Source organism: Trematomus bernacchii, unplaced genomic scaffold, assembly GCF_902827165.1.
Source record: "Trematomus bernacchii unplaced genomic scaffold, fTreBer1.1, whole genome shotgun sequence".
Lineage (NCBI taxonomy): Eukaryota > Metazoa > Chordata > Actinopteri > Perciformes > Nototheniidae > Trematomus > Trematomus bernacchii.
Genome location: NW_022987582.1, coordinates 5,475,379 through 5,496,374, shown reverse-complemented (window position 1 = coordinate 5,496,374; position 20,996 = coordinate 5,475,379). Strand labels below are relative to the sequence as shown.

General features: G+C 40.9%; 4 protein-coding genes across 7 annotated transcripts; 2 read left to right on the top strand and 2 right to left on the bottom strand.

Annotated features, from left to right (window-relative positions):
* Positions 1 to 104: 104 nt before the first annotated feature.
* Positions 105 to 5,393, bottom strand: si:ch211-261d7.3. 2 transcript variants are annotated; one of them, XM_034127325.1, is made up of 4 exons: positions 5,154 to 5,393; positions 2,511 to 3,218; positions 1,676 to 2,101; positions 105 to 1,593 (listed from the first exon to the last, which is right to left on the bottom strand). In XM_034127325.1, exons 2-4 carry the CDS (start codon positions 2,764 to 2,766, stop codon positions 680 to 682), a joined length of 1,596 nt encoding a protein of 531 aa, XP_033983216.1. In that variant the 5' UTR covers positions 2,767 to 3,218; positions 5,154 to 5,393; the 3' UTR covers positions 105 to 679. The 2 variants fall into 2 exon arrangements, with proteins under 2 accessions (XP_033983216.1, XP_033983215.1); XM_034127324.1 differs by lacking the exon at positions 5,154 to 5,393 and adding an exon at positions 3,500 to 3,622.
* Positions 4,508 to 10,343, top strand: LOC117480139 (trypsin-3-like). 2 transcript variants are annotated; one of them, XM_034127328.1, is made up of 6 exons: positions 4,508 to 4,763; positions 4,878 to 5,034; positions 5,176 to 5,429; positions 5,520 to 5,656; positions 5,750 to 5,883; positions 10,242 to 10,343. In XM_034127328.1, exons 1-6 carry the CDS (start codon positions 4,724 to 4,726, stop codon positions 10,255 to 10,257), a joined length of 738 nt encoding a protein of 245 aa, XP_033983219.1. In that variant the 5' UTR covers positions 4,508 to 4,723; the 3' UTR covers positions 10,258 to 10,343. The 2 variants fall into 2 exon arrangements, with proteins under 2 accessions (XP_033983219.1, XP_033983218.1); XM_034127327.1 differs by lacking the exon at positions 10,242 to 10,343 and having other exon boundaries at positions 4,510 to 4,763; positions 5,750 to 6,218.
* On the top strand, positions 8,728 to 10,327 carry LOC117480138 (trypsin-3). The gene is made up of 5 exons (XM_034127326.1): positions 8,728 to 8,794; positions 8,920 to 9,076; positions 9,534 to 9,787; positions 9,878 to 10,014; positions 10,108 to 10,327. Exons 1-5 carry the CDS (start codon positions 8,755 to 8,757, stop codon positions 10,255 to 10,257), a joined length of 738 nt encoding a protein of 245 aa, XP_033983217.1. The 5' UTR covers positions 8,728 to 8,754; the 3' UTR covers positions 10,258 to 10,327.
* Positions 10,344 to 10,580: 237 nt separating the features above from the next.
* Positions 10,581 to 19,950, bottom strand: si:dkeyp-84f3.9 (zinc finger protein 184). Of its 2 annotated transcripts, none has more exons than XM_034127323.1 (4): positions 19,803 to 19,950; positions 16,336 to 19,208; positions 14,831 to 14,956; positions 10,581 to 14,393 (listed from the first exon to the last, which is right to left on the bottom strand). In XM_034127323.1, exons 3-4 carry the CDS (start codon positions 14,945 to 14,947, stop codon positions 11,163 to 11,165), a joined length of 3,348 nt encoding a protein of 1,115 aa, XP_033983214.1. In that variant the 5' UTR covers positions 14,948 to 14,956; positions 16,336 to 19,208; positions 19,803 to 19,950; the 3' UTR covers positions 10,581 to 11,162. The 2 variants fall into 2 exon arrangements, with proteins under 2 accessions (XP_033983214.1, XP_033983213.1); XM_034127322.1 differs by having other exon boundaries at positions 19,696 to 19,931.
* Positions 19,951 to 20,996: the final 1,046 nt, after the last annotated feature.

Sequence of the window (20,996 nt, the reverse complement as noted above, 5' to 3'; positions counted from 1 at the left end):
CGAATTAAAGTCTGATGCCTACTGTGATGTTTATGCCGGAAGGTATTTCAGTTTTTAACCAAAAATGTGATAGACTTAATGTAACACTTGTCTCGAAACACACCAAACAGAACACAGTCTAAGTTTATTGTCCAACCAAAGCTGGAAAATACATTATTTTCCAGTGAACTGTTAAAAAGCAAAAGCATACATTAGCAGGTAAGTACAATAGCTGTTTGACTACCATATATGGCAACTGCAGATTACAAGTACTCTATGACGATGTAGTTAGTGAATCAGGAGAATTGAGACAGTGCTAAACTAGTAAGAGTGTCAGTTCGGCTGCAATAATGACATGCATAATAAGCATCAGATCCTATAGTATGTCTTGTCTGGTTTTTCAGTCTCATGAAAATGTCAATCCAAAGAGCTGCTGTTTTTCAGGAAGTCTTTCATCATATTCTCAAGAACCAAGCTAATGTTAAGGCCACCATATTATCACATGTGTTATTTTCTTATGGATTTCAGTCCTCTCTGAAGACAAACTTAAGTGCAAGATGGATTTGAAGTGGGACGTAAAACTCATATATTATATTTTTTACAGAGATACAGTCAATAGAAAAAGAGCCTGACATCTTGTCACATTTTTGGAACACCAACTATGCATGATGTCCACTTTGAGTTTCTAAATGCTTTCTCATCAGCGCCGTCTTCTGCGCCTGTGATCAACAGCTCTTCCTCGCCTTGGCCTCTGCACACTTCTGTTTGTGTTTGTGGGTGCTTCCAAAGGAAAAGTGCCAAGTTCTTCAGGGGATGATGATGCAGGAACTACAGCCACAGTTGTCTGATTAGTTGGTTGCTGGGGGACTTGTGGCTGCTGCTGTATTTGCGTTTGCTGCTGTTGTTGTACCACCAGTGGCTGCTGCTGATGTACCACCAGTGGCTGCTGCTGATGTACCACCAGTGGCTGCTGCTGATGTTGTGTTTGCAGTGGTGCTTCAATCCGCTGTTGTTGAGGCTGCGGTGGTTCTGTGTGTTGTAGCTGCTGAGCGGCTTGTGGCTGTAAGGGCTGTTGCAATGTTTGCGTCTGGTGTGCTTGTTGAACACGATGTTGTTGTGGCTGCTGCTGGGCCTCAAGCACTCCTAAAAGCCTTTGCAAGAGGACATTGTTTTGTTGTAGACTGCCTGCTAGTGTCTCTTGTGAAGCAACAAGTGTTCTGATGTCCTGTCGGAAACCTTCCCCAAACTCCAGCAGGCTCTTCTCTACCCGATTTCCCAGTTGAATTGCTGCCTCCCCTAACCCTCGAAGCTCATCTTCAAGCCAGGAGCTGCGCGGAGGTTCTTCAAGAGGCCCCTGCTGTGCTCCGAGTGATGGCTGAGGACTACTGGGCTGGGGGCTGCCATTGAGGAAAGGAGCACTGTAGAGGGGGGAAGGAGGCAGCCATCGTTCTGAAGGAGGTGGGGGTCCTATGCCCAGACCAAGCCCTAATCCCAACTTTTCTTCCATGCTGTTCTCTACTGGTTCACACTCAGATTCTCCCATCTCTTTGTCACGCTCAGGATTGTCTTCGTCTTTGTCCAAAGCATCTCTCTCTGACCCTTCACCACCAACACCTGCAAAGAAATATTGTAATTAGACCTGAGTAGATGTTAGTTGCATCTCGAGAATCTTCAAAGAAAAATACTCATATTTCACCTGTATCAGAGTCAGGGAAGCATGGGAAACTGGGCTTTGGTCTGGTGCTTTGCTTTTGCCGGCCATGCTGAAGCCTGGGGCTAGACTGTGAAGGACGGCCAAGCATCGAAGCTCCTCTGCTGGATGGCAGGTAACAGGTGCGGTGCCGGGCATCAGCCAGACGGCCTCCGTTGCGTCTCTTTAGGTCGTCCCAGCGCTTCTTCACCTCTCGAAGTGTGCGTGGGACTCTGGACACGGCGTTGACTCTCTCTAGGATGCCTGCCCAGATGCGCTCTCTCTCCCGCCGCCGGAGTCTCCCTGCAGGACCAAAGAGCTCCCCTTCACACCGAGTGACTTCTGACACCAACACCTCCAGCTCTGCTCCACTGAAACGACTCTTTCTTTTTCCTGCACCACCAGCAGCCAGCGCAGCTGACATAGCTCTGTCTGTTAAGAAAAAGTGGTGAGAGGACAGCCCAAAAGGGAAAGAAAAAAGTTTCAAGTGAAGATGAATGTGAAGAAGAGACATGTGCTTTAACAGTGTCAGCCCTATTTCCACTTTGCTAAGCCAAAATCACTCTTATATTACTACTTTTGGAAAGATATGGAGCATAAACGTCAATATTTATCCAATCTTCTTTCAGTGATAATGTCGGATCTAAATGTTTAAAATGCCGTGGCTGTTTACATAGATAGTGTGTATTACTTTGTATCTTGGCCTGTGCTTTAATATACTGCTGAAAAAGCATTTCATGTTAACTATGGTCAATAAGAACCACATGCTCTGCAGAAATGTGCACATAAGCAAGGAAACATGAAATCCAGCTTCCAATACAGTTCTTAATCTCAGGCTTACTTTGTTCAATAGACAAGAGGTCGTCTGAGGACATGCCGGGTGCCATGATGTTGGGATGCACCACTACCACGTTGAAGGGGAGTCCTCCAGGCAAGCCACTGCTCTGGTCACAGCTGCCCTCGGAGTCATCATCCTCCCTGGGGAAGCCGTTTTCTGAGGCTCCCCCTCCAAAGGGTCCCTCCGGAGACTCCACTTTGATGTGCATGGGAGGTGATTGCTCGTACAGCAGCCCCCCCTCCTCGTAGTACTCAGTCATGGGTCAGACCTGATTTACAGCAGAACTGACTGGTGGGCCAATTCTGATACTGGCAGCTGTTGCTCCATTAACACAAGTTCAATGTGTTACTAAGCCTACTGCTGAAGACATTGCAACTCTTCAGTATACTGCATCAGATAATAAGGATTTGTCTTTAGTTAATTTCTTAGGGAAATAAAGAGTTAAAGTGTTATTTTTAACAGTATTCTTCAAATCAATCAAGTCATTGTTGCAGCTTGATTGAGATACAATCATATTGTTTACTAAGAGTCAAGAGACTTTTATGGCTAGCTGCAGCCACTTAAATCCAATTCCCATATCATCTTTATTTATAGTGATATGTCACTAAGAACATATACACGGTGTAAAAACACCTAAAGCAGGCTAAGAGCTACATCTATAAGTCCAGCTGTCATACAGTGTTCCTTCAAGGCAGAGAATATCCTCCAGAGCTGAAATACAACAACAAAACATAACACTGCTTACAACTGTGAAGCATTTTAAAACAGTTTTGTATCACCGAAGTTGACGTCTTTATTCTGTCGCATCGATGCGCATTTTTTTCTGCACCACATCCGCAATGGTTGCGCATTCCGCATACATTAGGTGCTGATCTTGCAATGCTAGCTGCTAGCTAACAGGGAAACACAGTTTAAATGTAAAGCTGTAGCCTGAACAAGCAGCGAGCAGCGAGCAGACATGACATGACAGCCCACGCTGTTGTGATCCTTACCTCATGATAACTGCACATGGGAGGCAAAACAAAATCAAAACACAATTGGTGCAGCTGTTAGCTCAGCAACCGATACACAAACCGAAGACAGTCGCTTATTTTGGACGTCACGGTGGGGCTGATGTTCAGGACCAATCAGGTCGGAGAGAAAGGTTTAATCTGAATATGAATTATTATTGTTGTACCTATTGTATTCCACATGTATTATTGTATCTAGAAAAAGACGTAAAATGGTCATGCTTTATGTCACTGATATTTTTATTTTATTTTGAAAATACCTAAATGGACAAACATTTTAGATTTTCAAAGCGGCTATTTAGAGTTTTTGGAAAAGTACACCAACATAAAATGAAATGGACCAATAGAAAACCACATTTCACTTTATTTCTAATGGATATATTAGAAATATCCATATGTGTATACATACATAATTAAAGGGTCACATAAATAATTACATTACATTACATAGCATTTAGCTGAGCTTTTATCCAAAGCGACTTACAATAAATAAACCATAGACATATTTACTTCAAACAAGCAATCAGAGGTTGGGAGTAACTGAGTACATTTATAATTTTGAAACACTTTACTTGAGTATTTCAATCTTTTGCTACTTTGTACTTCTAATCCAATACAATTCAGAAGTAAATGGTGTACTTTTACTCCACTACATCTATTTATTACCTTTAGTTACTTTGCAGACTTGGATTAATGATTGATATGAAATATAATCAACACTTAAATAAGACTTTAGTTACACCTGGAGTCAATTCAAAAGTTACCCTGCAGTATACAAAGTCATTAAAAATAAAATGTGATAACAAATATAAAAACTATATTATTTTTGAAAAATGTATGGACTCTGGCGCTAAACATGAAACATTTTTTTGTTTATTATGTGTCCCCTCCACCTATAGCAATACAGGCTCTGTACAACATGTGCATTACTACCAAAATATAATACATAGTTGTAATATAAAGCTAGCAAGGTTGAGTGTTGCATATGTATCCATATCTGTTAACTGAAAAAGTTATGAACTGAAATTCTAGGTGTTTTTCTCTTTGACCATGCTGCTGTTTCCCAGGTGGGATAATGTTTAATCATTGTGCAAGGTGCATGGAAAAATCCACGAGCGAGTAAGATAAAGAGTGGTCTGCCTGCAGCTGTACAGTATAGAAACCCACTGCATCTGCTCCTGCGGTATGTAGACTAATCAGTACATAATGAAGTACTTTATTCTCCTCGCCTTGCTCGCTGCAGCCTGTAAGTTCTTGCATATTGTGTTTATAATCTTTTACATTCAATTTATTTTGTTTGTGTAATTTTAAGAAGTGTGATTTAGGCTCTTTAAATAGTTTTACACGGTTTATGTTTCAGATGCTGCTCCCATTGAGGATGACAAGATTGTTGGCGGCTACGAGTGCAGAAAGAACTCTGTGCAGTACCAGGTCTCTCTGAACTCTGGCTACCACTTCTGTGGAGCCTCCCTGATCTCCAGCACCTGGGTGCTGTCTGCTGCTCACTGCTACAAGTCGTAAGGGCACACATTTGATTTAAGATAAAATACTTTCTCAACATAAAACTGCGGCAAAGCTTTTTATCTAAATCCTTAAAAAGCGTAAACTACCTCAATAAGTTGTATTGTCAACTTACTTAATCCTGCCTCTCTCTGCAGCCGCGTGCAGGTGCGTCTGGGTGAGCACAACATTGCCGTCAATGAGGGCACTGAGCAGTTCATCAACTCTGCCAAGGTCATCCGTCATCCCAGCTACAACAGCCGCAACCTGGACAATGACATCATGCTGATCAAGCTGAGCACCCCAGCCTCCCTGAACAGCTACGTCCGCACTGTGTCCCTGCCTTCCAGCTGTGCCGGCTCTGGCACCCGCTGCCTGATCTCTGGATGGGGCAACACCAGCAGCTCTGGAAGTCAGTAACTCACTGCAGTCACACCTGGAAGACAGTTTTGCTACATGTTTGAGTATGAACACCACATGTATTGACTTTGTTCCTCTCTAGGCAACTACCCTGATCGTCTGAGGTGCCTGGATGCCCCCATCCTGAGCGATAGCAGCTGCAGGTCCGCCTACCCTGGACAGATCACCTCCAACATGTTCTGTGCCGGATTCCTCGAGGGAGGCAAGGACTCCTGCCAGGTACGAGAAACAGTTACAGTTTCCTAAAGCCAACACAGCCAACTTCAGATCAGCTGTGCTCACATGTTGTCCTTTCTCTCTGCGTGCTCTCAGGGAGACTCTGGAGGCCCCGTGGTGTGCAACGGTCAGCTGCAGGGAGTGGTGTCCTGGGGTTATGGCTGCGCCGAGAGGAACAAGCCCGGAGTGTACGCCAAGGTCTGCAACTACAACTCCTGGATTCGCAACACCATGTCCTCCAACTAAAGTCACTTCACTGCAAGAAACCTTTATCTCAGGAACTTTGACATCTGTTTTGAGAAAAATTAATGACTGAATAATAAACAAATATGAAGCTCACTCTCTGTTGTTCCTTGTTATTTGCTTTTTGATAAATAGAATTAAAGAGAATCAGCTGGGAGTAAAAGAAGTGAAATAGGGATTAACCTTAAAATGAATAAAAGATTAATGTCAAATAAATCTGAAACCCTGCTTAAATCTCAATAACCAATAAAACTGGCACACGATTAAATAATTTTTACCAAAATCAGAGACATTGTGAAATAAAATGAACAATTTCTAGATAGCGTGTCTTCCATTCTTAAATAATGTATGTATACATATATTTTACATTAACAATCAATGTATGGGTCATCACAACATCAACAAGTATAACAATTGCAAAATATGAGACAATTAATACTTTCCCCTTTAACAACTAAATCATGTTCTTGACATGAATGCAGTATTTATATATATATATATATATATATATATATATATATATATATATATATATATATATATATATATATATATATATATATATATATATATATATATATATATATATATATATATTATCTTGCTTATGATTTTTGATCGATAAGTGCACATCTTACATAAAGTGTACGTGACTTGGGGTGGGACTAGAGCTCACTTTATCGATATGTTGACTCTCGTCTTCCAGATGTCTCTTCTCAGACATTACACAACCACATAAGTCAACACGGTCTGCCACTTCCTGGATTCACAATACCTGCAGCTCAATGGTTTGTTACACAGATGGAACATGGGTTTTAAAATACCAACAATATTTCACAGAGACACCGTGTACACATTGTGAAGTTAAAGGTGGGGTATGTAATTTATTTCAGAAACACTTTTTGTTGTATTCCATGGAATGCTCTTAACATCCCGATAGCAATGAATATATTAAATGCTTTGACAATAAATACATAAAAATATTTAATCTGTGGAAGCCGTAGCGCTGTAAAAAGCACGACCAATTATTTTAGCCGGCCCGGCTAAAATAACTGGATGACCTACCTGCCTGTCAGCCTTCCATCTGTGCACAAACTTATCTCGTGCCCTCATTGGTCATGTGCGCGTTCGTGTGTGTTGAAGGAGGGGCACTGTAAGGAAGTCTGAAGGAAGATGCAGATTTTTTCCGGTTGTGTACTTTCAAATTCTAGCGCACTCGAGCTGGTTTCTTCAAAATTACATAATTTGAAACTACGCAGCAGAGCCCCTCCTCCAACACACACGAACGCGCACATGACCAATGAGGGCATGAGATAAGTTTGTGCACAGATGGAAGGCTGACAGGCAGGTAGGCCATCCAGTTATTTTAGCAGGGCCGGCTAAAATGATTGGTCGTGCTTTTTACAGCGCTACGGCTTCCACAGATGACATTTTTTTATGTATTTATTGTCAAAGCATTTAATGTATTCATTGCTATCGGGATGTTAAGAGCATTCCATGGAATATAACAAAAAGTGTTTCTGAAATAAATTACATACCCCACCTTTATGTTGTGTGTAATACATATATTTTCCATAATATTTGTTTGATGTCTCTGTTTCTTTTCCATGATTACTAAGCGTTGAGATCTAAAGTGTGTTCAAAAGGTATAATATACTAATGCATTAACTTGGCATATGTCTGAATAGTAGGGTGGTTGTATTACTCAAGTACTCATTAACAATTTCAATACAACAAGCCACTAGGCTCTATACTAAACCTGAGCTGGAGTTTCAAATGAAGTGTCTAACACAAAGCTTAAATAATTGAGATAAAACTAAACATAATGGTAATATTTAAACACAAAGGCATATTGCCACTTTGTTGCCAGGTATTTGTGATTTGCATTTAAATGTAAACAATACTCTGTTAAAAAAATATAGTTTGGGATGTTATTCACTACACGTGTCTATCCATATAATTAGTAAAATAGAGGGAAAAAAGAATGCCATTGAATCCAAAGGTTTTTGGTTTTCCAATGTACTGTTTATGTTAAAAGTGGCCAAAAACTTCAGTTTCAAAAAATTGTATAAGTGCATTTTGAGTTAAGTTTGGTATTTAATCCATTCTAATTATAGAAACTGTTTAGTAATGCATTGAAATAATTTATTATGATACATACACATTATTTCCTTATGTGTTAGGCAGATGCAACTCAAATTGTACGCAACGTCCCATTCAGTTTAATAAAGGGGAAATTTAATCAAAGAAGCTTCTTGTAAACTCAAATATCAGCTTTTAAAACACAATCATTTTCGTAATATGTATCCCAAGGTAAATAACCTTTTGTGTTATTTTGAAATTGTAATTTTGATTTAATCTGCTGCAAACTATTAAAGGCTCTTATGGATCTCTATATTCATATTAAACCAAATCACCCCTTGCATTGAATTCATGGTACTTATATAACCTAAAATACCACAGGCAATTGACACACATTTCTTTGAAAGCTATTTCTTTGAATAGGGGACAACTTGTGCCTGACCATGGTTTATGAAAAAAAACTGAGAGCAAGAAGCAGACATTTGAAATGAAATACATGTCTGCTTTGAATACCAATAAAATCAATTCTGTTGCTGAAATATATTTCTAGGTATATACATGAAATCAGGCACATTGGCTTTGAGGGTTTATACATACGCTTGTGCTTGGAGTGTAGGTGGAACTTAAACTCTCGTCATCAATATGCTGGCTCTCGTCTTCCAGGTGGGCTTTCACACACCAGAGAGATAAAGAAAATACATGTGATTGGTCAATACGATTGCATAGCGGGTTTAAAAGGGCCTGCTGTGAACCTGAGCTCACACACCGACATCATCATGAAGGCTTTCATTCTTCTGGCCCTGTTCACAGTGGCATGTAAGTATGAAGACTAAAGTCATGTTGAAGTGATTTCAAACATTTTCGACACTATGACTATGGAGTTATTTCCCTTCAAAATATCTTTGAAAAGATAACATCAACTCTGCTTAATTCTTTACCAGATGCTGCTCCCATTGAGGATGACAAGATTGTTGGCGGCTACGAGTGCAGAAAGAACTCTGTGCAGTACCAGGTCTCTCTGAACTCTGGCTACCACTTCTGTGGAGCCTCCCTGATCTCCAGCACCTGGGTGCTGTCTGCTGCTCACTGCTACAAGTCGTAAGTACACACATTTGAAAAAGGATTGCATAATTTTACAATAGAAAGCTGCTGCAAACCCTTTTTTTTTTTAAGTGCATACATGCCTCTTTATATTCAACTGTTCATTTGTACATGTGTTTATCCCATATATTTCTTAATGTATGTGATAAACTATTCTTATTTCCCTATGTATTACATTATTGTTGGTTTATGCTGATTTATTTTATATGAACTCAAGTTTCTTAATCCTGCAATTTACATGGACCCTTCGCATTTTATTGCACTCTTTTATGTCTTTTACTTTGATGTTATGTAATGTGTATCATAGCTTGTTGGAGGAGCCTTAGACTTAAGATGTACATTGCCAAACTTACGCTGTAGCTATTTTGCAACATATTTAAACCTTTGAATTGTAATCATTAAAGGTGCAATGTCACATTACTTACATGCCTTTGAACCCTGCCTCTCTCTGCAGCCGCGTGCAGGTGCGTCTGGGTGAGCACAACATTGCCGTCAATGAGGGCACTGAGCAGTTCATCAACTCTGCCAAGGTCATCCGTCATCCCAGCTACAACAGCCGCAACCTGGACAATGACATCATGCTGATCAAGCTGAGCACCCCAGCCTCCCTGAACAGCTACGTCCGCACCGTGTCCCTGCCTTCCAGCTGTGCCGGCTCTGGCACCCGCTGCCTGATCTCTGGATGGGGCAACACCAGCGGCTCTGGAAGTCAGTAACTCACTGCAGTCACACCTGGAAGACAGTTTTGCTACATGTTTGAGTATGAACACCACATGTATTGACTTTGTTCCTCTCTAGGCAACTACCCTGATCGTCTGAGGTGCCTGGATGCCCCCATCCTGAGCGACAGCAGCTGCAGGTCCGCCTACCCTGGACAGATCACCTCCAACATGTTCTGTGCCGGATTCCTCGAGGGAGGCAAGGACTCCTGCCAGGTACGAGAAACAGTTACAGTTTCCTAAAGCCAACACAGCCAACTTCAGATAAGCTGTGCTCACATGTTGTCCTTTCTCTCTGCGTGCTCTCAGGGAGACTCTGGAGGCCCCGTGGTGTGCAACGGTCAGCTGCAGGGAGTGGTGTCCTGGGGTTATGGCTGCGCCGAGAGGAACAAGCCCGGAGTGTACGCCAAGGTCTGCAACTACAACTCCTGGATTCGCAACACCATGTCCTCCAACTAAAGTCACTTCACAGTCATTTATTGTAAATCAGAAAGCTGTATATCCCTTTAATAAATAAACATAACAACAATTATTCTTCTATTTGATTTCTTGGCAGACGTATACATATTCTGCTCAAACTCATTACTTAAAATGTTGCCGAAACAAATTGTCTTGATTGCTAACAAACGTACAGATCTTTAGACTACAGGTAATACATATAACTGATATTTGAGCCTTGCTATAACCCTCTTATCTAATATCTCTGGATTTCAGGATCCTATGGAAGTCTTATTTTATAAAGCGTTCAACATTTGGACCCAAGTTTGACAGACATGATCACATAGAGATACAAAAATGACCTTTATTAGTTTTAAGACTAACTATAGCATACAACCATATACACGGAGTATCTTGGAAACACATTGAACAGATTTTCAAGATTATACCAAAATCAAACCTGACATTCAAGCAGGAACATATATTTTTTCAAAGGCAGTACAAAAATATGGATGTTCAACAACAATTCCTGTTGCAGGTGTCAAATGTGTGTTTGTGAGTAAATATCTTTAGAATATTGAGCAAAACTTCATTTCAGCTTTCATAATATTACAAGTCCATAATGGAGAAAACTCCTATGTCAATTTGATAATGAAAAATGTGTGTGAGAGTTAAACGGATATATTCACTTTCAATGTTAATACATTATGCTAAGAGGTGTCCCTGTTGGAGAACAGAACAAAACAAATGTACATCAATGTCTCTGAAAAAAATTTGATTTTGATTTTGCTGCATTATATTTCCTATAACCTTACCATGTGGGTAAATGACAATCTTTTCTGATCTAGGACAAAAGAAGCCCCTGTTAAACAATGTATTAAAAAAAGTATAAACACATACAGTGCATTGTGTCTCTGTTTAGGTTATTACAGCTGGCCTCTAGCATGCTGCAAATAATGGTGATAGAGGTCTGAAATTGCAGGATATGCATTACTGCACACAGCACACTTAATACCATCTGCAGACCCTTCATGTGATGTGCTGGCATTTTGGCTTACATGTCTTTTCACAGTTTTCAAAGGAGTAATTGGTTTCTCAAGTGCATTTTCATCTATTCTGTCCCAACTGGTTTCTCTGTCTTGGATACAATGTGTGCTGCTCTGTTGCTGGGTACTCTTACCCAAATCCAGATGCTTACTTTGGATCGAGGAAGTCATTGGCGCTAGAGGAAACTCTTGAGTTACTGGACATTGGGATACAGGGCCAAGAAAAGAGTTGTTTAATTCAGGATCTGGGCTTAATGTAGCTTCGTGGTTGCTCTTGGTGAACTGTGTAGTGCTATCATCTATGACTATGATTAAATCAAAATCAGAGTCCTTTTGCATTGAGTTATGGCAAATCTGGTGACTGAACAGCAAATCTAGAGTCTTAAAGCTGCACCTGCACTCATCACATTCATAAGGCCGAAACGTTTTTTTGGGCCTGAACGGAACCCACTGCACCTCTGCGTGTTCCCTCATGTGTTTTTTGTATGTTCCCACAAACCGAAAACCTTTCCCGCACTGGGGACAAGTAAAACGGCCGCGTCTCTGTCGGTGGATTCTCTGATGAAGCCAAAGTTTATTCCAGTTTTTTAGAGTCTTGCCGCAGCAGGAGCAGGTGTAACTTTGACCCGGGCCATGGGTGAGCATGTGGGCTCGGAGTCGGCCCATGTGTCTGAACAGCCGCCCGCAGCTTGGACAAAAATATTTCCTGGGGTCTGAGCCGTTATCAAGTTTATTTAACTTTGACACAAAGTGTGAGAGTTGTTGAGCCGGTACGACTGTCGACTGGAAACATTTTCTTACTTTAGCAAGGTGTTTCTTGGGGCTGGCGGCCGATGTCTTTTTGAGTGTTTCACAATTTCCAGCAGTGAGTGGAGAAGCTGAATTGTGTCCTGCTGCACACCTTAGTGCAGGCACCTTGTACTGAATTAATGACATTGTTTCTTCTGCTTTTATCTCGAAGCTGGAGGTGTTATTCTTCTCTCCTCTGCAGTGACTGCGATGGGCGTTAAATCCAGACAGCACACCAAACAGCTTGTCGCAATACAAGCAGCGATACAGCTTTGCGCCGGTGTGTTGTCTCATATGGCTGTTGAACTCCTGCAGATGGTCAAAAATATTCTTGCAGATGTGGCACGTGTACGTTAGTGAAGACTTTAGACGACTGTCGGGTTGTGATTCGTCACTGCTTTCCGAGGGTCTACAGGTGTGATTTTTAGCATTGCTGTAATGAGTGAATGATTTCTCACAGCGGGTACAGTTGTAACGCTTCACAGACCAGTGTGTCAGCTCATGAACTCGGAGGAAATACGCCTGACCGAAAGCTTTGCCACATATGTCACATTTATAAGGCTTCTCTCCAGTGTGGGCCCGCACATGTCTGATGAGGGCAGACTGAAACGGGAATGTTTTACCACAGTACTGGCACTCTTTTTTCTCTTTCTCTTCGGGGGAAACGTGTCTCTGACACCCCTGACTCTTTTCCTGGTGGTTCCCTCTGCTGCTTCTTTCAGATCTGGTGTCCTCAAAGTCCTGGTTGTGTGCATGCTCTCTCATATGAGCGGCATACTCCGAGCAAGAGAATTTGATCTTGCAAAATGGACATTTTTTATATAAGTTGCTCTTATTGTGCGTCTTGAGATGAAGATTTAAGTTGGAATTTTTGCTAAAACCTTTTCCACATTCAGAGCATTTGAAAGGTCGTTCTCCTGTATGAATGCGTTGATGGATGACGAACTGAGAATGAAATTTAAATGTTTGCTCACAGTAACCACATTTCATCAACATTTTCCCTCCTTTTTTAATGTAGCTGATATTTGAGTTGGCGTCCTTGGTGTCATCACTTCCTGTTTGGCCCTGTACAAGCGATTCTCTCTGCAACAAAACATTACCCATTCTCCTCCTTCTCTTGCCGCCTCTCCTGCGCCTGAAATAGTAGTTTGGACTCTCAGCTGTGGTGCTGGCATTGCAATGTAAAGATTCAAGACTATTTGACATAGGATTTAAAGGATCCAGCTCAATTTCAATTTTCTCAGCTTTCACAGCAGGGGGCACACTTACAGGTTTAGGTATTTGAGAGTTTGTTACGGCTACTGTTTTCTGTAAGGCTTCAATATTTTGTGATTCAAATGTGCTTTTGGATTGTAATTCCTCCCTGTCATTCATGTTTCCTGAAGTTGGGCCTACCACGTTCAAACGCTTTGAAGGAATAACTTCAGGCTCTGTCTGCTGCTCTCCTCCAGACTGCAGGGAGAGGTAACAGGTCCTCTCATCTGTACAGGCCTCTTGCTTGTCTGTGTTAATTCCCACCTGCTTATCTGTCTCAGCCCCCTCCCCACAGCCTGTGTGGTTGCTCAACAGTGCGCAGGCCTCCTGGGAAACATCCAGTCTGGACACTTTTGCTGGAACCCGCTGATCAGCCTGTTTAGCTCTTCTTCTCATAAAACCTTGAAAGTTCAATATGTTACTATTGTGCTCGAGGTCTTCCTTGCTATCACAATCAGGCTTTCCATCCTGTGTCGAAGGGTGTTGATCAGCTTGACTCCTCAGTGTCCGTGCAGCGCGGCTTACATTATAAGCATCAGCCGAAGCAGCAGGAGAACTAGCGGCACCAGTCTTAGCAACCATAGCGTTATAAGCTGAGATTTCTGTTTTTCGTGGCCTTCCTCTTTTTCTTTTTGGCAGCACAAGGACACAGCGAGGAGCCCCGTCTATAGCATTAGGCACATCCTTACTGTTGTAGTTCTCTAAACATGTTGGCAGAGGTATTGTCGTGCTGATCTCCTTATGTTGAACTGCATCAAAACCAGCAGAATCTGGGTATTTATTGTCTTTAGTCAACAATGACTTTATGTGTGTCTCCACATGCTGCCCAAGACGGTCCGTTGTAGAACTGCACACATTTGCAGATGTCATCTGAGACTTTGCTTCCATCCCTACCTGCGGCAATATGTGTCCACTGTGTTGATTAAGTGTTCCGCCTGCTGTTTCAAAGTTAACACGGCCGTCAGTCTCCACGAACCCCGATGAGTGGGATTCAGATGCAGGGTGATTCAGTTCCTCTCCCCACCTGGAGTCCAGGTCTTCCTCACTGCATCTCTCATCTTCAGGCATCTTTGGAAGAAGAAAAAATGTCATTAGTCACAAATGTTATGTATTGTTGCTAATAGTATAAAGTAAAAGGCATGCATACATTGGTATGAACCCAAATGATATATTTTTTTATAATGTTCATGTCTATTTGTATGCATTTAAAACTAAAACAGTAAAGTGTACGAGAGAAGATCACATGCCAGTGAAAAATAATAAAAACATTTCCAGAATTAATTTATTTGATGCTACAGGACCAACATAAACATAACACAATGCTTCACTCCAAACTAAATATTCAAAATGTGATGGTCATAAAAAATAAAATATAAAGTAACACAACAAAAGTCCTTAAATAAGAGTTTGGGAGATGTTATACAGACAATGCATCCATATCACATGAGCAGGTTACTCCAGAAATGGTGCTGTATACCGCAGCAGACAGCTCTCTCAATAACTACCTGCTTGCAGTCCGAAGCGTTATGAATGGTCTGGTGAGGATGCGATGCGGCAGGAGCTAACTGATCGACTGGATTTTGGTCACTGCTTCCTCTGCTGAAGGGCATTTTACTCCCCATGTCCAAGGTCTGTGAATTAAAAAATGACAAGAAGAATGTAACATAGTAAAACAGTAACACATAGAGTATTTTTACAAATGTGTTAACACTGCATGCTCTGCCTATTTGTCACTTTAACTTAAAAGTGACTATCTGCATTACAATTAACCCAGAGAGAAGCCTGCAAAGCAGTCACTGGACATCTGTATAACTTGACTGGGCAGATTGATGCTCCGTTGACACACATTGGTTTTGTCAGAATTCCTACAAAAAAACACCTTTTAGTGGCTGCCTAGTTAAAAACCTGTCCAGAAAGATAGCCACGTAGTTGATTTTTGATTTATTTTATAGCAGACTGTTGGTAAAGATGTACCTAGCTTTCCAAACCTGTGGTAGAAAGTAACTCCACACATTAAGTCAAGTACTCTAGTACTTCCACTTCAGGTGATTTATAGATTTACAAGCATAATAATCCGAAATAAATATTGTATTTGCCACCACTACTTTCACATGCGTAACAGTAAGCATATTGACATTTTCATAAAAATACATGGATATTTTATAAATTATGACTTTTTGTTACAGAATAATCTGCCCAACTGTTAGACAAAGGGAGCTCCCTCACCACCAGCTACAATATTACAATGCTGCTTATACAATAAGGCACAAGACAGTGCTGTTCCAAACAATACTTTAACTTTTGGAACATTATGCTGATGTTTGTTTTACTTTTCCCTCACTAAAATGGTTTATGCAGGGGATTCACTTGTGAAGCAGTTTTACTTCGCATTACTACTTCTTGTATACGAGTATTGCATAATACTTTCCCCATCTCTATTTATAACGAGCTATGCATTATAGACTTTCAAGGATAGATTGTACGCTTTGAAGCCTCTAAACTTGGGGAAAATGCCAACACTCAGATATGGTGTTGAGGTTTGTAAAGCTCAAGTATGAATATAACCGGTAATGCAAAACAAATCTACCTTAGTTTGAGTAGACAGACAGTGGTTTCTAGAGTCGGCCCGCCTTACATTGCAGACATATTTGATATAATGGAGTCTTGCTGATGCACTGATCAATGGCCTTTGTTTGTAATTATTAGCACTAATCACACAGAAAACCACTCAGACGTAACCGTGTCACTGAACATGCATATTAACACATACAACCAAACTGTTAGCTTTAGCATCAGGCTACCAGTTATCATTAAAAGCTATCAGCAGCATGACTAATAACAATGTAGGCCTTATCTTTTGATAGGCCACATTGCTATCTCTGGTTAGGCTATACGTACCTCACCGTTAACGACACTATCATCTCACACAACTTTGAGGCTAATAACGTAGGCTAATTTCTGCACAGTGGTTATTTATCGTGATGGGTGTTAGTAAACACAAAGAGCTTGCCTGAGTGGGGAGTCAGCACTGGTCTCTGCGTAGCCATTCACTGACCGCTGCAACACCAGCTAGCAAAATGCTAACATGTGGTTGGTCGTTTCAAGGCAGTTTGGCCCTTTTTACACTCGTGCATTGGCCTGGCAGCTGGTCTGTAAACGTGGACCTTGCTTTCTCTTCTGTTCAAAGCTGTTTCCAGCTGTGAGCTGCTCGATATCCCCGCACAAAGCAACCCGGAAAATGTCAATCACAGAGAGCGCAGACAGGGTGGATGCTTCAGATGGTGTGGGAATTATGAGACGTTGTGCTTTAGAAGTAAAAGCAGTGAAATACTAGTGTTATGCGAGATATAAGGTTTAAGGAAGCTGGAAAGTGAAACACCCCCATCATTCGTTTTGCAACTAGTTCAACTAATAATAATGTACAGGACAGCTTTTTCAGTGAGACATCTGCAAACATAGCACCTTTATGTCTTGTTTTCGCTTTGAAATGGCTCCCTCTGCTGGGTACTGACAATAGACCATGAAAGCATCACTAATACATAGGGCTTCAGAATAAAATTGAAATAAATAATAAATGAAGCAACAAATGAAATAATTAAGATAACAGAAATTGTCAAATCAATATAAAGTGCGCTAGGCACTGTGGAGGAGAGTCAGTTTAAATGACCAATCAATCACTCCACCACATTTTCCAGAGGATTAAAAGTCAGTCATTTGTTTTTACGGTTTATGAGTGAAAAAACATTGGATATTATAACATGCTGCATTATCCTATGATGAAAACACTCAGTTTGAAAATACAGTTTAATACAACATATACCTTTCAAAGTCTGACAAAGGTGGTAGGAACACATATTTCCTCTTATTGCGTTCCAATTCCCACAGCATCTCAACACATTCTGATCATACTAAAAATATATTGAAGAACAAAAAACATAATAGATATCCTGGTTATCCCACCAAAACTGGGTAAGCCATGTACATACATTTTCAGAATTTTATGATAAACCTTTATTACATTTTCAGGGGCACTGATTGTTTACAGTTGTGGCAAAAGAAACCCAGCTTTATTAAGATACATTAATATTGTCACCTTACAATTCTTTAAAATCATATGGAGAAACCCAGAGAGAATAGTGTTCATGTGCAATTAACCTCAAGAACTATATTTTGTTTTAACAGGACTATGCACTTGGTCCATAAATGTGACGTGCAAATTGGAGTTACATTTCAAATGTTGTCAAGTTGTGATAGGAACAGATGAGGTTACTTGGTATATCATCTCAGCAGGTTTGTCTGGTCCGCTTTCAACTATGAAACAATCATCGTCCGTATCGCCTCGTGTTTCCCCATCCACAGGAGCTGCCCCTTGCCCTTTGTTCAGACTACCAGACATGACTTGGTTTGTCTTTATGTTACCATAAGCTGAAACCCCAGGTTTTCTCTCCCCATTCATCAAAACCGGAATTGGGCGTGTCAATGGTGCCACCCTCTTTAGTCTGTATTGTTTGCCATCTCGCACGTGCTGTGCCATAAACTCCTTTGCTCTGGCACACTTGTGCCTCTGTAGCAGCTGAGCAGATTCAAAGGGAAGATGACAGACTCGACATGGAAAACCATTTGATGCAGAGGATGTCTGCATTGGATAGTTTGATACACCTGAAGCCGACTGTGTGGGTGTCTTCAGCTGCACGAAGTGAGGGACAGGAAGCCCTCGACTGCCGTTATTGGATGCCCTGGGATGAGGATTCTTCGATAGTAGAGGGGAAGTGATATAAGGACTGAAGGAGCTGGGACCCCTTGCTATCAGGCGCGGCAAGACATTAAGCCCCTGATTGCTTTTAATGTGTGCACTGATTTTCAGTTTTTTCAGCTGCAGGGTGGAAATCCCAGCTTGACTGCCTTTCCTTGCAGCAGTGGGACTTTGACTTTTCAGCTGTTGAGAGGAAGTGGCCCAAGGCCCCTCAACCCTTTGAGTAATGCCTGTACTGGCAACTGGCTTCTTGAAATGTAGAGGTGTCGCAGTGATGATTCTGGATTTGGTGGTACTGTGGGGTGCCTTACAAAAGTGAAAGCGGGGTACAGCTTTCTTGCTGGAGAGGATCATCCCACATCCTATACAGCCAGATATTTTATCTATTACATGAGAGCTGTGGTGGGATATGAGGGAGGTTTTTCTCTCAAAACAATGCCCACATTTAGCGCATGTGTAAGGTTGTGTCTTGTTAAATGTGCGCAGTGTTGGCAAAATCACGACAGGTTGGTAAAGTGACCAAAGATCTACAGTTGGTGCACCTATATCTGCAAAAATTTTCTGCATGGCTTTCTCACTGGGTTTAATGAGCACAGGTGTTTGTGACAGAGAGCTGTTCAGCGGAGGCACTTGTGAAATCTGCGGAGACTGCATGGGAACTTGTGGCATTAGAGCTGATGTCATGGGTCCTTTCAGCAAAGGTGTCCCCAGAAGAGACACTGATGGCACATTGTTTAGTTTAGGCACCTTCCAGACAACCTCACCAGTCTGTAGTCTTTTCAGCTGCTGCTCCTCTTCTATACGCTTCTCAATTCTGCGCTTCTGTATTGTTCCATGATCAAGGACTTGGTGACCTGGCTCATGTGATGTGCTGTGGTCCAGCACGTCTTTGTATTCAGCAAACTCAGTGCCACATGAGCAGATATGACTTGCAGCAGAACAAAAGTGTTCCTCCAGGCATTTCCGATTTGCAAATATCTGCTCACAGCTGAAGCAAAACTGCCCGGCATTCATTAAATCTCTGCCCAGGTCATCCTCCAGGATATTTTGCAGTTTTGACTTTCCCCTCTCCATCATCAGGTTAGGTATGGAAGTCTTCACTGCTGGTGTGGAGCCCTGGAGCACCTTTGCTGTTGGAGACAAGTGTTGGAATCATTGCAATCATAAACCGATTCAATAAAATAAAAACCGTTGTACCACCATGATGACTGATGCTATCTGAATCAGTAGCTAGTTATGCTAACGGCTATATACAACTGGATGCTAAGCTTAGGAGACAGCTGTAATATTAAAAATACACTTTCATATACCCATGAACATTTGCTCGTTTCAGACAGAAAGACAAAACTTTAGGGAGTGTCAAATAAACTCGTTATTTTGTCATTTCTATAGTTCTATCAAACAGCCCAAATATTGTGGAATGCAAACATAGTCTTCCATCTATCCAATTAAGTTGAAATACCTGCTTTGATATACTACTTCATAGTTGGGGAAATACGTTATTTAGTCTTGTTTTACATTTCTTCTGAATGTTATTTTGTTGTACGCGCCATTGCCTTGGGAAAAATCTACCATGCTAACGTTAGCTTCAACTAGCTTACAATAACGAGAGCTTACCATCACTTTAAAGTGTATCCGTGTTAATATCCTGGCATATTCCTGCGACAAAAAAAGCAAACAATGTGTCTATTGTAGTTTTGAAAGTCAGTGAACATCAGACTGACCTGTCAGTGTTTTATCTAGTCGTTTGCAGTTAGCCCATTAGCCCATGGATGTATAATAAGAACGCATTAGCCACACCAAAACCAAAGAGGAAATACCTCCACTTCTTCTACTGATGGCGCGCTTCGACAGCAGGAAGTGCGGGGTTTGCATCGTTATACTGACACCTATCGTCTGGAGGCTTGACTTCTGTATGTATAATGAGTATTTTTAGCTTTAAATATACAGTCTATGGCTCTTGTCTTTATTACACAGAGAAGAATAAAAGACCATTAAAATGAAGTCTCTGCTCAGTCTGCTGATATGGACTGTGTCATTCACAGGGTTGGGTCAGATTAGGCCTACTTTCAAATGTCATTCAAACAATTTTATAATATTGGATATGCGACCATTGTAACAACCATAAAAAGCGATACAAAACGTTATTTTAAATAATATTATAATACACATAGGTACTGAATACAAGTACATAAAGATGTGATTACTACTAACTAAACTGAACTTGTTTTGAGTGGATTATTTCAAAATCTAACAATTCAAATATTGCCTATTTATTTCCTTATTTTTATACAAAAGATGAATACGGACACCATCATTTCAGTCCCACAAATATTCCATTATACAAATACATTATTTTTCCTTCCAAATCATTTCAATGCATTTGATCTTTTATTTTGTTCAGATTTTGTTGCTGGGCTGACCATTTTTTATTTCTGAAATCTGATTAAGTTATCCTAAGTACAAGAAGTCTATTACTTACCGACCCTGGAAACAGTTAAAGGCTCCTGAACAAAAGAGCAATAGGACCAGTCCTTTAGAGAAGTACCAGGGCTATAACAGTTTATATTGCCATATTAAAATATGATTGTGCAAAGTTCATAAATAAACAGGACTGGGGAGTCTCATAGCATTCAAATCATAGTAGAAAGTCAGAGGTCTAGATTTAAGTTGTCTTTGAACCAACATTTTGATTTGCTTCAATTTGATCTATTTTAGCTCAAATGTATTACCTTCTACAACTATTTAACAGAAATTAAAGAAAAAAAGGAGATCAGGGGTCATGCCGGTTTGTTGATTGTAAAGATCAGCTTCAGCGTCAGACAGACGAAGACTGACAAAGACATTAGAGTCCTGCGGGAGTCACGAGGGAGGCAAAGAGAAGGCAAATCCTACTTTGATTGAGCTAAGTATCGCTG